At 48.2% G+C, this 16553-nt stretch overlaps 1 protein-coding gene across 2 annotated transcripts in view; it reads right to left on the minus strand.

Annotated features, from left to right (window-relative positions):
* MNT (MAX network transcriptional repressor) overlaps nucleotides 1–16553 on the minus strand; it is a 46758-nt gene continuing 30205 nt past the window's right edge. For both annotated transcript variants that reach the window (XM_030029140.2, XM_030029141.2), the window contains exons 5-6: nucleotides 3063–3255; nucleotides 1–1462 (exon numbers count right to left, since the gene is read on the minus strand). In XM_030029140.2, the coding sequence (XP_029885000.1) occupies nucleotides 747–1462; nucleotides 3063–3255 (909 nt within the window). In that variant the 3' untranslated portion in view covers nucleotides 1–746. The remainder of the gene's footprint in view (nucleotides 1463–3062; nucleotides 3256–16553) is intronic.

The following is a 16553-nucleotide window of genomic DNA, read 5'->3' on the forward strand; positions in this document are numbered from 1 at the left end:
TCTGGTTGTGTATTCTTTTTCCTTTTATTAGACAGGACAGAGAATTTCCTTAAAATGCCATAACAAGTCACAGTGATTTTAGATGGTTTTTTGAAATGTAGTATATTGACGGGAAATACCTTTAACATGGTTTAACTTTCTTTTTTTTGTCACTGTATATGTACCCTGGTCCACCAAACCATCTATCTTAAAGTTTCTTGTTTAGAGAGGACACTCTGTCTTCTTCCTCCAAAAATGAATTTTGTCTAATAATCCTGCAAAATAATCAACCTTACAAAAGGCCTTCTTCAAATGTTATATTTATATATATATGTATATACATATATATACACACACATACACACATATATATAAATATAGACTTCTATGATTTTTTTCCCATTCTACGCAATGTCTCAATAAAGAGATCAGCAATTTTTATTCTACAAAGAAGCAACACATAAAAGGGGAAAATTAAAGTCTTAAGAACATCATATCCATATTTCACTGATTACACATAAAAGGAAAAAAAATCACCATGAACAACTGTCTTTGAAGTTTTCTCGGATTAGCAAAATTCAAGTGCAGAGAGGCCCCGTCTCTCGCTGCCAGCGGCAGGTTGGTTACTGGGCGGCTGAGGACAGCCCAGCCCGGTGTCCCGCCACTCGGCATTTTCTGCACTTCCCTCCCGTGGAGTCGGACGTGGTTGGAATGTATGGAGTTTAGGAAAGGTTCCCAACAAAGACCTCGCCGTCGGACGATCCCCTCTAGGCCAGCTTCAGCGTGCTCACTGGGAATGATGGCATGGTTACCATAGTCACCGGATTTAGGACCGTTTGCCCAACTAACTGCGGGTGATGGACAACTTGGGTTCCTACAGCAGGCTTGGCCATCACCGCTTGCTGGCCAAGGTTTGTGGTTCCATTCACTTGCTGGTGCGAGATCGTGTGAGCAATATGGCTCACCACGGGCTGGCTGACGGCCACGGGCTGAGGGTAGATGGGCAGCTGCTGGCCGAGGTGGGCCATGTGGTTGATGGTGGCTGGGTGCACAGTGATGTGGCCGATAGGCTGAGCAGCAGTGGTAAGTTGCACAGGGCTGGACGTGGAAGGTGCAATGTGAGCAATGTGCTTGGTCTGTGGACCCTGAATCACGTGGTTGACAGTCTGAATGACCGAAGCGTGGGTAGTGGCGGTGTGGGCAATAACAGTCGATTGCACTGTTGAAGCCGCCACGATGTGAGTCTGTGCAGGGACGATCGCCTGCGGCTGGACCAGTGCTTGCGTCTGGATGGGAGGCTGTGCGTGGGCTGGGGTTTGTTTCTGCTGGATGGACAGGTGCTGAGGCAGAACCGCTGGGTGGTGGGAAGCAGCGTTTGAAGGGACGGCTTTCAGGAGCTCTGGGTGCTGGCGCTGGGTTAGTTTTGGTAATGAGTTCACTGGCCTGTCATCTTCCATGTCTTCATCCATGTTGTCTTCACCCTCTGGAAAAAACGAAAGGAAGAAACTCCCATAAAAAATGACAGCAGAGCACGAGCTGGACTAACCAGCCTCCCTAAAAGGCAGCACAGGCATCAGAGACAACAGCAGGAGGAGTCACTGAGCTACGGGCAGGCAGCACGGCACAGCACAGCACACCCCTCTCCTCCCTGCTTGTGGGCCAAGGACCCGGAGCCAGGCAGGCGAGACTAGCTCGAAGCCCCGGCTAGAGAGGGTTGCTCACAACAGGCTGAGAGGTCTCGCTTGGGGCTGAGAGATCTTGCTCAGCAGGCAAGGGAAGCAACGTGAGCAGAAGCAGACGGAGAGCGCCTGGGCTGAACTCCGTCTGGGCTGACGAGGGCTCCTTCTGGGAAGAGGAACACGGTTTCCCCTCCTGTCCAGTTGTTCCACTGATTGGTGCCACCCCTTCTGCTCCCAGAGCAGGAAGGAAACAGCCATGGAGAAACATGGCAGCAAGTTCCTCATCTGGTTCTGGAAAACGGACTCTTGTCCAGTCCAGGAACTAATGAAGCAATGCAGGAACATGCTGACCCTGCGGAGATCAGGAAGACAAGCAGGGCACCTTGCACTGCCTCCTCTAAAGCCAGCCATGCAGCAGAGATTAAAAATCTCAGAAGATACAGAAGCAGCAGGAAGACCAGGGAAGACACTTCCCTTTTGCAGGCTCTGTGGTTAGTAGTAGCTTGAAGTGATCATTTTCAGCAGAGGCCAGCTGGAGAGGTGAACGGCTGGCACTCCTATTGACAAAGCACTCCTACTCTCAACTTCCGTCAGCCTACACTGGGAGTCTGCGAGTATGTTCAAAGGTGATGAGCCTGATGCAAGCCTGAATGAACCAGAAAACTCAGGTTTTCCCTTCCTGGAACCCGCTGTATCATCTGCCTGAAGTGCCAAGAGCAAATGCTGTCAAGATTTGAAGGAACTGCTGCAAATGGTTACGGACTGCTACAGCCTCCTCATCTCTGGAAAGCAAAGCACTGTACATCCATGCACTGCCTAGTCTTCCTGCTGCAGGTCACTGGTATGGAGAAAAGCATGCACTCTCCTATCTCGCAAAAACTTCTTACTGGGAACAGCATGTCAGATATTCGTTAGTATCATTTCATCTTCACTGTGAATCCTTTTCACACAATGTGAAGGCTCATTAAGTTGTTCAAATGCTCTGGTGATCTTTCCTGTACCAATTCCTTCTTCTCTACGTGGCTGAACACCCTCCCACATCCATGCACAAATACATCAGGATGCTCATATGCCACTCAGTTCTAAAAAGCAGGGATGCATAGTTGTGCAAGAGGAAAACTAAGTTTTGAAAGCAGGCATCTCCATGTAAGGTATCAGCAGATTGACTGTGCAAACATGCACTTTGTATCTACCTAACGTTAATGCACGATTTTCAGTTTACTTTACACAAGTGGCAGTGTATTATTAGGCCAACATCAATGATTACAAACCACTTGAAAATGTTTTACTTTATTCTGAATGCAAAGAAACCTTGATGGTGCTAAATGAAGATCCCCACCACCACTATATAACTGTGTCAGTGACGTACAGCGATGATTACAAGAAGAGAAAAATTATGGGCACCTGATGCTGTCGAGGTAGATGCCTGGTCATCCTCCGGCTGAACTGTCTGTCGAATAATTCTGTCAATCTCCAAGATGTCCATCCACTGGCTCAACTCGTTCTTCAATTCTGCCAGTCGCTGCTGGGTAGCAATCTTCTCTCTTGCCAGCCGCTCCATCTCATGTTCATATTCTTTCTCCTTCCTCTTTAAAGTCTAAAGGCAGAGGGAAGAAAAAAGAAATATAAGGAAAACAAACACGAGTATAATCTACACTAACCTGGTCGCTCCCATGTTCATAGCTCATTTTTTTTTATTACCAGTTATGCTGGTGTAAAATATGTTCATATATAGTTAGGCCTTTCAAACTCAGGCAGAAAGGGAAAGGACGAGAGCTGGCCATGAAAACCTAAAAGGTTACTTTGGCCAACTGTTTTCTGCCTTCTGAAGGAAAACCGATGAGCCTCCAATACTGAAATGCTTAACTACGTCAGGTGTAAGTCCCTTCAACTCCAAGGGTAAGTTTAAAGCCTAGAACTCCTCAGGAAAAGCTGCAAGGCTTTCTCTCCGAAAAAAAGTATTTCTGCCACTCTAAAGACAGAAAATGAAATCTTCTTCCTGCATTCTTCCTCTTCCACTCTAACCTTCCCAACAGAACTGAAAAATTAAGAACCAAGAGCGCTGAAATATGACTATGACTCACATCTGTAACGTGGAAGCCAGACCCCTCCCTGCACAGCACTTTCCACCCTGATGACTTCCTAAGCTAAACACCGGACACCAATGGTACGTGTGTGCAGACACTGGCAAAAAAGAACCTCTGTAAGGACACCAACAAACGACCCATGGATGCAGAGCGCTCGTGGACCATGAAGCAGACTGTCCGAGGTCCCACACAGGTATTTGTTGGAGGTGCAGCAACCATAAACCAGGACTCCTCTCTTCTCTTTCAGTCCAAGGGAGCTCCCTGTTGCACTTCAACATCGGTTTAGAGCGACAGGGGTCAGCACTCAGTTCCCAACATCAGCCTCACTTCACCTGCCTTATGAAATATTTGAAGAGGATTAGGGCTTATCACAGACTGGTCAGAGGGTGCCAAGGGAGGGAAATGGATGCAGTTCCCTCTGATCGCCAGGCGAGAGGACATGAGACCACGGTCAGTTAGCCACTTAGAGAGTGGGGCTATGGAGTTTTTACTACATACATCTATTCCCAAGCATCCCTAAGGAAAGGAAGCATCTACACAGAGAGCAGTGGTCCTGCATGGCAATGGACTGCTGGCCCATGGCTTGAGAAAGGTGGAAAACACCCCACATCCTTGCATGAAGACAGAAACCTTGTGCAGAGAACTCTGCTCTTATGCAGGAAGGTAAAACCACAGACATATTGAAGTATTTCTAAGACAAGGTGCATAGGAAGAGATAGTATCTTTTACTAAACCAACTGACAGTAGTTGGGGAAAAAAGGCAAGCCTTGGGCGCACAAGCCCAAGTAGGTCTACACAAAATCACGGTGCGTTTCCGTAACCAGCACATAAATCATGGAGAGAAAGGGAACTTTAACATGGTCAGAAGGAAAAAAAAAAAAAGCACAAGTACTAATTAGCTTCTGAGCAACACACAACACACCAAGAGCTCCTGACCTAGAAGAGATGGCTAAGAGCAGACAATACCCTGCATCACGGGGGAAATCCTGAAGTCAATGCCAAGGAACGGTATATATTCTCCCCTTCTGCTAATACCGACTCAGCACTGGAAATCTGATACGTTCGTCGGCAGGGAAGAGATGCTGCATCAGTCAGCACGGTACACAAAAATGCCAAACACTATCCAGTACTATTAATGGGAAATATAAACCACATAGGTCTGATGGGGATCAATTATTGAGCAGTGCAGCAGAAAAACAATAGCTGATCTTCACAAAAGGTACTGTTTTATGAGATTTTAAGCCAATAGTGTAGCACTGAACAGTAACAGGACAGGGAGCCTGTTCCCCAGCCCAAGTCAGCACTTACTATAGGCATAAAAGAGACAAAATAAGTGAAATCTGCAAAACCATGTATAGCCTGTCTGTTTTCTAAAGTTAAGTTTTGCCATTGGGAATCTAAATCACATACACACTTCTGAAAATACCAGCTATACAGACCTCCACAGAGCCTGCACGGATGCTCTTTTTCACTCACTGCTGGCAGGCACTGAATTTAAAAGCAAACCTTACACTTAGCAGAGCGGCAGAGGATCAGACTCATGCTCTTCTGAATATGTGCTCTCTATTTCTCTCTCAAGTTCTCCAGGACAACTGCAATCAGAACCTGACCTCATGCATTTCAATGGCTCTGCTGGTCTTTTATCTCAAAAGTTAGCCAGGAATAACTTCAAAGCCTGTTCAGCCAGGCCTTTAATTTAGCCTAAGCCAACACAATGACTAGGGTAGCTCCTGCCTTCTTACAGAAAAGCAAAATGAAAAAAAAGGTACCTTTGTCCTGATGTAACAAAAAAAGGAAGCATTTTTAAAATGGCCAAACAATGCGTATTAGCAGAGCACAATCACTCCAGATGTGTAAACGGAGACAACTCCTCTCAACAAGGCTTACGCTTTGCCTCCTGGCACAGCTGGCTTTAACTCAGCTAAAAGCCTCTCGAAATGGACAGTTTTCAGGCCAAGGGGGCAGTTCTGTCCCTCTCGCTGCTTTTCAAACAGTAAGCAGGCAGCAGATATGCCAACTGCTCAATACCAAGGTTTTATACTAGGAAACCCCAGCAGACCTGTAGCCTACAGCAGCGAGAGGGACAGAACTGGGACAGCAGAGTGTCCGCAGCGGGGAAGGTCTTGCGGTGCAGAAGAGCAGGTAAGTGGGGACAGGGACTCCCAGGACCCCGAGCTCTGCACCAGCACCGACTCCTAGCCTGGAGATGGTGTTTAGATCCATACGTGGCTGAAGCCAAAATCCGTATGCTAGTTTTAACGTCTGTTATCCTACTGAGTGCAGCCGAAGCACTTTGCCTGACCCAGAAAACACAGTAATGCTGCGCGTGTGCTTTGATTTCCTTGCAGCTGAAGGGACGTAGGTGGGACACAGAGGGCAAAGCTAAGGCAACGAGGAAGGTGCATGCTCCTGTGCTCAGGTTTAAATGTGCAGGAAGAGAACTCATCTGAATGTCTTCCTCTTTACTCTCTAATTAGCAAAGAAGCAAGTAGGAGAAAGCCTGAGACTAAAATCACTGCATACACACATGAGCCCAGCCCCTCTCTGCAGCATTTCTCTCCAAGCACGTTCTCCATGCGGTTACTCACAGGGCACGATCACAAAAGGACAGAATACAGTAACACAGCTTTCCAGGAAGAATAAGAAAGAAATCTATGCAGCCTCAGCACCCGTATCCTGCACAGCACAAGCTTATTCAAGCACGTTTGGCTTCCTTCCCTGCTGCGAGAGAAGACTCCCAGCACCAGGGGAAAGCACAACTATGAGGTATGGGAGGGCGGCTGGTAATTAGTTACAAACTTTTAATTACTGAAAAGGCAGGCAAACCCTTAGCAAGCACCAGGATGAGTCTCCCTGCGAGCAGGGCCAGGGAGCTCGCTCTGTCGCTCTCCGGGTGCTCCACTCCTCCATCACAGGCTTCGGGACGTGGCACTGCTCCAAGCCCAGCCCCACAGGCTCTGCTTCCCTCCGGGCTGCTGGCAGCCCCAGCCCTCCCCATGATGGGAAACAGCTTGACGGGGTGCCAGCTCCCGGCAGCCACTCGCCCCGACCACACGCTCCTCCCGGGGCTCCTGCACACGGCCCCCCTGGCCGGCGTGCCTGCCGGCTGGGTGCTCTCCAAGGGAAGCTGCTGGGGAGGCTGGAGGAGCAGATGGGCTGGAGTCTCTGCTGGCACCAGTAATCTTTCAAAAACTATTCTAGGATGCAGTTCAGCGTGGCTCGCTTGGTAAAGACAGATCTCCCGGCTGAGCTGCTACTTGGCCCAATAATTAACTTGGTGTGATTAACCGGAGCCTTCCTCCCTCTCCTGCAGCACTGGCCTCGCAGGGCGCAGCCCCCTCCCAGGCTCTGCAGGGGCTGTGTGCGTGCCCTGCGGGGGCCAGGAACCCGACCCCGACCCACCAGCCTCTGTGCAGCAGCCACAGGAACCTGCCGGAGAGGGGACAGGGAGCAGGGACCCTCCCGCCTTTGTACTTCTTCCCACCGGCAGCCAGTATGGAAGAGGGTGCATGCACATCTCCCTGTGTCCCTTCTGACCAGCATCACCAGCAGCCCCTTGGACAGACGGATATCTGGCATCTGCCTGCTGACAGGTTATTTTCTGCAAATCACCCTGCCCACGTCAGATGTCAGGTTTTCCCATCACTCGGTAGAAAGTCCACAGCAACAGCCAAACCTTAGTCATTCTGACTTTGCTCGCCTACCTACTCCCAAACAGAAAACACCTTCAGAGACATGTGCTGGTCTCCAGTACATTTCTTCTAAAACAGGAATTTCTTACAACAGCGGCAGTATCACAATGAATCCTACGCAACACCAAAAAAAAAAAAAAAAAAAAAAAAAAAGTCACAGCAGTTTTAAAATAAGAAGCAGCCACACAGACACTCCTTTCAACAAACCCAAACCTTTGGGATCTTCCAACAGAATAGGCACACAAGGCGAGAGCTGAAATGGGCAGAAGGGACCCTGAAACTACATACAACAAAATAACTGATTTAGAATGAAATTTCAGTAAAAGGAACTCATACAAATGCCCGACCACCTGTCTTTCAAGGTCTGAAATTCCATTAAGGCAGAGGTATGCGTGTCTGGACAGCTGCAGGTCAGTAACTGCCATCCGACCCACTTCCCCCACGGCTGGGAATGGCAATGGAGAGGGTTCTGATAAGGTGCTGGTATCTGGGATGACAATTAAGCTGCCTGCCAAGATCCTGAAGGATACACATCCCCAGGTTTGACCCAGGCCTGAAGACTCAAACCCTTGTTCCTGAATTCCCTCCCCAGAAGATGCTGTTTTCCTTTGGACTGTCTTGCTGTTTCTCTCAGGACATGGTCCCCGCAGCAGGGGACAGGTCTGGAGTGCCCCAGACTCCGGGAAGTCACTACTTTAAGGCTGGTTGCACCAAAAGGTGAGAAAACCTGAGGAGAGTTCAAACCAAACGGCTTTGCCTGTTGGAGTAGGAAATCAGCTAGCAGGAAAGAGGGCTCACCAAAACGCGCCTTTGCTGTTTCTGGTATTAGCAGATATAACCAAGGCAGCTGGAGTCCCTCCTCCCAGGGTTAAGCTGAATCTGAAACACTATAGTATTAAAAAAACCCAAACCATCCCAACCTCGTTATTGTAATCAACTGACGAAAAATTTCTGCCACACACCAAGCAGCTCAACAAGCACCCAGGCGTCACAGGACCACCAGCAGATTCCTTTCTCATCACAGCAGTCCCCTCATGCAGGGTGACAGGACAAGCACTTGCAGAGACAATACGGGCTTGAGGACAGCTGTGGTCTAGCAGAAGCCCCCAGTTGGCAATCCCTTCGTCCAGGCTTGGAGGTCCCTATTCCAGCGCTGACCTTGCAGCTAGACTTCAAATGTTGTTAAAACCCTCTGCCCGCCTCCCTTCTGTATCTGCTGCAGCTTTGGGCTGGGAGATGCTAGGAGAGATGAAAATCTGTGTGATTTCCAAGTTTATCTGACTTTGAATTATCTGAATGTGAAACAATTACAAAAAAAAAAAAAAAAAAATCCAGCTGAGTTTCCTCATGATAGGCAGTTAATGTGCTTTACGAGTTTTATGCTTAGCCTAGATTCATGTTATGTCATGGACTTAGTCCCTGGCGAGGATGAGGACCCGTGCACATCCAGGGAAAGTGCTAAGGGAAAACCTGCTGCGTGGGCAAGCGCTCCCACTGCCCAGGCTCTCACCATGCACAGGTCCCTCCCCGTGTGCAGCGCAATGCTGCGGTTTGGGAAGCCGACACTGACCTCACAGAGCCAGTTGGAGCAGACCCAGTGCCCCTTCCTTCTTCTGCACCTAGCCAGCATCACTGCCACCCCGCGCATCTCTGTTTAACCAGAGAAGGAGCACAGAGACGGGATCACGCCTGCAGCTGCCTGGTGCGAACTCTTCCGCTTAACCTGGTTCATGAAGTACTGATCCTGTTTCTTCATGGTGGAAAAGTTGCTGAAGTTATCTGCATTTCCGTTTTCCCACTTCCTCAGACAGCGGTGAGGACCGACTGGCGCTGGGAGCTGCGAACCCCTGAAGAAGGCAAGGTGTAGTCATCTGCAGTTTTGGTTCTCTGTTCTGTACAAAGCAGCGGGGCTCTCACAACCCAAAGCCGGTGAGAGTTGACTTGAGCACAACCCACGTGTACCAAAGAAGGCAGCATGACTTCCGCCAGCTCAACAGACGCACACCCCCCCGCCCGAGACTGCTCTTTTCCAATCAACAAACTTCAGCACAGACCCTTCTCCTTATGTTTGTGCAGCGATGATTGTAGGATTTCTTTTTTTAATGTTAAGAAATTGGAAGCCTTGGTTGCCCAGGCAACTTTTACTCTGCAGTGTAAGAAAGCTACAGAAGCTACAACTTCAAAATTGATTTATTTTTCACTTCTATCCACTTAAAAAAATTCCACAAGAGCATCACTTAAAAGAGCCAGTAAACCCTGACCCTAATATGGGGGAAGCTGATCCACCCCAGGAGGAAATCATGGATTTCCTTATTTTCATGTGAATCCATCCATGGCTTTTGATGGTTGGGAAGTTTTGCAAATCAGCTGCTGGCTCTGGTGAAAACGAGGTGATCATTTCACTCCGAACATTTACAGTTCTCGCAGTTTAACTCCTAACCACACGCAAAATGGGGAGCTGAGGCCAAATAAAGTGCACAGTAATCGTTTGCTGCAGGGATCAGTATCCCTGCAAGAACCAACTCTGTACGTGAAAGCTGTACTTCAAAGGTGCTTTGACCATGTAGCCACACACTTCAGAGTGTGTGTAATACAAAGTGCAAGAGTGGTCCCGCAGAAAACGTGCCAAGTGTGAAGCTGAGAGCAAGTCCTTTGCTCGGCAATGCCTGCAGAGGACCAAGGGCCCGGGACCTGGCTCTGACCACAATCCTCTCCAGTGCAGTCACCATCTGCACTGTGCGCAGCCGCTGCTGCTACCGTATGCAGGTGGAAACGGTGACAAGGAAGCAAGGGCGGTGATGAAGAGTCCCTTCATCTTTTATTTAAACAGCAGTGACCAAATTAAAATCCATACGTGGGTTTGCTTTTGCTCCCCATTGAGTATCTGATTTTCCTCCTTTACACGTAGCTGTCAGCTTCAAAGCAGTCTTTACCCACATGGATTATTAAAGCAAGACCAGCACAAACTGCAGTGACAGCAAACACCCGATGCAATACCAGTTGTAACATTTCACTCCTTTGTGCCCATTCTTCTCACTGTTTCAGAGCTGCTATTTGGTCCTTGTGGGCACCCCACTTGCCATTATTTGGTAAACAAACCAGACACAAACTACTGTTGTCTCTACGCAGCAGCAGTCATTTGTCACTGTGAAGAATTTTCCATTTTATAGCTGGCTGTAATTAAATTGCTTATTCTTATGTCAAGATTGAAAATAATGCCTCCAATGCTTTCTCTGCGCTTGCCTCAAGAATAATGCTAGCCCTGTGGTTGGCATTAGTGAGGTTTAAAAGGTCTTATTAAAAAGCTCCCCTTATAAACATTATATTAGCAATTTTAAAACACACTTTCAATTATGAGCTCTTCCAAAAGCATATTTCAGCTGTTGTGTTCTATTACATGGCATTCACTGATTAAAAATTCCTCATCAATGAGCAATCATGAAAGTGATTTGCAATTTTGAGCCAGACTCTTTAACTCTTTGCTACTGGGATCACAGCCACTGCAGCAAACCAGGAGCTGCCCCACCTGCAGGACCTCCACACGATTCAGCACAGACCCGACCCAGCCGGTCAGGCTTTCTACTGCTGTACGGAGTTTTGATTCCTATATAAAACGCAAAAAAAAGCTAAATCCTAAGAAAAGGATCTTATCCTTGCAGGGACTGCCACGGTGCAACAGATCTACAGCAGGAGTAGTCCACCAGCCTGTCTCCACAAATGTTACAAGCAGAAAAGATCAGAAGACACAGGGATGCTGAGGAGCCTGCAGTCCCCAAACAGCCCAAATCCCCGAGACTCTGCTGGCAGAGGTGCCACACTCCCCTGTAGCACTTTGGGGTTTTGCATTAGTTTTATCAATTTGGGGCACTCCTACTCTGAATCACACTAAATTTTCTATGAAGTTCTTCAGGTGCGACGAGCAATTTGTTTAAAGCCCAGCATCTGGAGAAATCGCTTGCCCCAACTCAACCCAAGCTGCCGCGATGAAGGAGAGCCCAAGCAAGCAGGAAAACCGAGCGCCGGTTCCCCCACCAGCAGCAGGCCGGCGTCCCCAGCCTCCGCACCGAGCCTGCGCGCCAGCAGCAGCTGCCTGCGCCGGCAAAGGTGATGGCATCCACCGGAGCCTGCCTGCAAAGGACCCGCTCCTGCACCCCGGACCTCCGGGACCCCAGCTCCTGCCGATGCCAGCGGGACCCTCGGTCTGCGGGAAGCGGCACTGGGCAGGATGAGGCCATCAGCAGAGGTAACGGTGGTACCTCTCCCTTCTGCTCGCGTGAAACCCCAGCTGGTTGCCACGGGAACCAAAGCCATGGTTTCCATGGTAACTGCTTCGTTCGGCTGGCTCTCGGAGATGAAATCCCGCAGCGGTGCCGGATGCGCTAGCCTGGTACCACCGACGGGAAAACACAGGTCGCGGCACAACAGTACCACCGCAGCGGCCGACGTCGCTGCCGCTCCGCTCTCCCCGGGCGGACGCGGCTCTCCCACGCACGCCGCCTGCTAAAATCACCCACGTGCAGCTACACCCGGACAGTGTGTACTACAGCCGTTTCTCCGTGGGTTTTCCCCGAGAGCCTTTGCTCGGTATAGGATTACCGTCTCCCTTTCCCCAGACGCAATATAAAATCACGACAGGCTCGACCCAAAGCTCCGAGATGTTAACATTGCACTGGGGGAAACGCGGGCAGGGGTCCGGCAGTGACCAGTTCTCAGCGGGTTGTGAGAAGTGACAGCTTGTGTGTCGAGGGAGGGGAGGAGCAGAACAAGGACTTCAGGCTGCCACCGCGCACCGATTTCAGCCTCCTGAGCTCTCAAAGCTAACACTTCACTCGAGCACCAAAACCAAAATAAAACTTGCAAAGCGAAACAGAGACCATCCCACGCTACTCATAGGTCTAATCGCCAGCACTCTGCAGCGGGCTGGTCCGATCCCAGGCACGGCTGCTGCCCTGTAGATCCTTCAAAGGAGGTGAGGCAATCTGCAGTGTGGCGTGAACCCCGGGGTGCAAATGACCCCGACGGGCCATTCGCCAGCAGCCTCGTGACCCAGCTCTTCCATGCGTTTAACCCCCAGACAAGGAAGGCAGCCAAAAAGCGCTGTTGTATTCTGGGAGGTGACTTCACCCTCACACGCACGCAGCGAGCACGGTGACTTCAGGAAACGAGCAAGTCAGTCGTTTGCTGCAGAGGCTGCACTGGCTTTTCTGCAAGTACGAGAGAAGCGTGCTGGGCAGGGGCTTGTCATCATCGCATTTTTGCGCGCCCACCACTGTTCAATCTAGTTGCAAGGGAAGAGATAATATCTAGATAGAAATACTTCACAGGATGGGAAATCTGCCTGGAGCAGAGAACTCATGGGAAAATGAGAACATGCCTTGTTATTTACGTTTATTATTTGCACAGTTAGCACTGAAGACTCCTGATAAAAAAAGACATTGGGCCATAATCTCTGGAACAAAAATACAGCTGAGATATGGCTATTTGCACTGGCCTTGCAGACCCAGGAGGACCCAGTCTCCTGAAGCACCCTCCCTGGAGAAAGTACAGTTACTAGGGTAGAGGGTAGGAAGAATCCAAATCAGGAAGACAAAGAATAAATTCCAAAAAAACCAAAAAGCAGCAAGCGACTGGAACACAGAGTACAAACACAAACCAGAGAAAGGCATAGCCATGCCCAGGGTCAATCACCAAAACCATGCTGGCTTCTACCAGTTTAGCAGATCTGGTTTATTCCTTGATATGACTCTCAAGGTTAAAAGAAATTCAATGTTAAAAAAACTGAAGCATTATTTGCAATGACTAGGTGATAAGTTTGGTTGTGCATTTTGGTTTTTATATTTTTTTTAAATAGTCTGTCATTCATGAAATAAGTAAGACATTTTTAGTGATGCTAATGGATTCTAGATGCCCAAAGACCCCAAAATACTGTGGTGTTTGTTATTCAGAAAAGTATTCCAAACAAATTATTTTAATTTGTTTGGTGTGGGAAATACATCTTTGGTGTAACTGTAATAATTTTCTGCAAGCAAAAATAAAGTATGCTGCATTTCAAAGAGCAATTATTATTAATGACACAAGTGCTGGATGCGGGACCCTCGCAAGCCTTTCCTGAGCCTACATGATGATGTACAGACAGCAGTTCTGGAGGGCAACAAGTAGTTACGCTTTAGAGCTGCAGCCAGATCTCTTACTGCTAGAGATGAGGAGGAGATTAATGTGGAGACATATTATCGCTACATCTACTTGCTGCAGTATTCTTGTATTTTTCTTGGAGGCATCTCACAGCAGCCGCTGTGGGAGACAAAGCAGAGTTTTGGACGGGTCCTGGGTGCGGCGCTCCCTTTGTTCGTATCCCTATGCTGGCTCAGCCAACAGGCAAGATGTACCAGCGAGCTGTGCATCAGAACATAACACTGCCCAGGCTTTGAGCGGCTGCCCGGGAGAGCAGGTAGGCGAGGACTTTTCCTGGGAAAAGAGCACACCTCCCAAAACATGGTTTTGGCAGGTGATGGCGGTCCCAACAACCATGAGCTCTGACAGAACCACCCTGCCCAGCATTAGAGGACCACCACCCCACCGCACACGCACCGCGGCAGCAGGTCTGGGAGGCTGAGGTCCTGGTGAGTCAGAGAAGGATGCCATCCTCCCGCACCACCTCTCTTCCCTGTTTCTCCATCCTTGTAAGGAGGGCAGCGCCAGTTACTCACATCCCGACGGCTCCACCTACGGCCCACGGAGCAGATCTGGGTCACCAGAGGATTTCTCTTAACCTCCCTCCCTCATTGTTATGGCCACGGCGGCAGTGGGAGGATGTAAAACCCAGTTGTTAAATACAAACCAACTCCAGCGCCTGTGCAAGGCCATGAATCAAAGCCGTGCACTTGAGTGAAAATCTTTGTCTCCATGCTAAAGGGTTGAGGGCTGCAAGCCCTGGCTGGCACAGTGGCTGCGGTGCCCACCGTGCCCGCACACCGGCAGTACTCAGACTCCCCACTGCTGCTCACGAAGGTGGTCCCAAGGCTGAAGCTCCTCTGCACGGTACAGCATGCCCCACTGGGCTGAGAGATTGCCTTAGAGTAGGTAAAGTCCCATGAAATTGTTAAATACGAAGTGATAGGAAGGTGCCAGCTGCTGGGGACAATGAGCTCTGAATCACAACACACGCTACTCCGAAAGAGCAGAATACAGAAAGAATCGACCAGCTTTCTGCAAACCCACCCAACCTGCGCAACATTAACATCACTGCAGAACGTTTGCAGAATGAAATCAATCTTCTTTTAGAGACACTTTCCTCTCAAAGATCTCAGCGTTTTGGGAAGAGGAGCAAAATAAAAGTTGCTCTTTCTAAAGCCGCAGGAACTGCACAATCACCCTCGGGGAGCTAGTTCCTGTTCTCCTAAAACGCGAATATAGTGAATAATCAGGTACCTGCCCAACAGATGGCACCCAACTCGCACCTACTTTGTACAGGTCACCTGCCATCTACCTTTCTCTTTCGACCAGAGCCATAATTTTCAAAGACACAATTTTCCCTAAATGCTGTCTCAGGATGACCTGACCAGCCTAGTTATTCAGATCAAGATGTATCTCAGCATTACAGGACCAACAGTCCCTACTTGACAACCTCATTAGCAGACTGCGTACCATATTTTCTCTCATGGGTGCTATGTTGACTGTCCCCAAAGGAACAGTATGTCACCAAGAGGGATTTAAGAAAACAGTAAGAACTCCACAGTGAAAGGGACATTCTAAATGTAAACTTGACATTTTAACTCATAATGATGTAAAAGATGAGTAAGACAGCTAAAAGAAAAATAAATTGGGGGAAAAAAAATCCATTTTTTCTGGTTTGTTTATTTGATGCACGTGTTATCATCCTGTGCAGAAGCAGCTTCACTGCTTCACCAGGTCACCCAGCTTCCCATGGCCTGCACCCATCTCCCCCACAGTGACAGCAAAGAGAAAGGCACAAAAAAGAAGTCACATCTGCACACAGAAAAGCGTTCAGATAAAACCACAAGAATTGGCAGGGCAAGTCCAAGGCACAGGCAGGATCAGAGTCACTATTAATTTTTGATAAATAACTGAGACAGGAAGCCTTGTAAAAATCTTACTCATATTTCCATATCCTCCAAAGCATGCTTTATCAGTATTTCTATCACATCAGAGTAACATCGACACGACAACAGGAGATTAAGCTGATACCAACTTCCTGCTGCTGTACGACAGACAGTTTCAAAATCCCCCTCATTTATTATTTTATAGTTGACAATGTCTAGCAAGGCTGCTACCAACATCTACAACTGCAAAGCTGTGCAACATGGGCTGAAGTCTGCTGCACTTAGACACATGCAACGATTATTATTTTCTTGCAACTATTTGTTTGTAATTTTAATCCATCAGTAACTACTTCACTGTAATTTTAAAGAGTATCAACACACACCTTTGCTACTGCTAATAAGAACAGGAGTCTAAACTACCCTTGTAACTTGTGCCACGGGGTCCCTGACCTCTTCCCTATCAGGCTCTCAGGGAAGAGCTAAAACACAAACCAAGCTGAACGGTTATGACGTCAGTGGGGTTTTTTGTTTGTTTGGGGGTTTTGCCTTGTTTTAAAGGCAGGTGACCTCTGCAATATTACACATAAAATAAAGCCTGTGCGATCAAGCTGTAATTATCACCGCTTTCATCACACCACATGCACTGCTTTCTCTCCCGTGCCTGCTCTCTGACAGCAGATGACAACCAGTACAAGCAACTGCACCCGAACAGGCTACAACACAACCATCATTTTGAAACCCTGTGCTATGCTTCACTTACAGGTTGTTTTGGTTTTTACAACCTTGAGTGCTTCTTTAAACTACTACTTAAATGACAGCAGTATGATAGATGTTTTTTTAATTGTTAGAGAATCTACATGTACAAGATTTATAATTCTGTTTACCCTTTCCAAACTCTCATGTATGAGTCACAAGCGAGACATTGTTAAAAAAAAATAAAAAATCACCATCCCTTTTGGCAAAGGTTAAGAAACAGCTTCCACTCACTCAACAAGGTTCAAACACTGGGCATTTGTAAATACTTTCTTGCATGACACGTTTTGTGGCCACTCCTAC

Source organism: Aquila chrysaetos, chromosome 10 (genome assembly GCF_900496995.4).
Source record: "Aquila chrysaetos chrysaetos chromosome 10, bAquChr1.4, whole genome shotgun sequence".
NCBI classification, from domain to species: Eukaryota; Metazoa; Chordata; class Aves; order Accipitriformes; family Accipitridae; genus Aquila; species Aquila chrysaetos.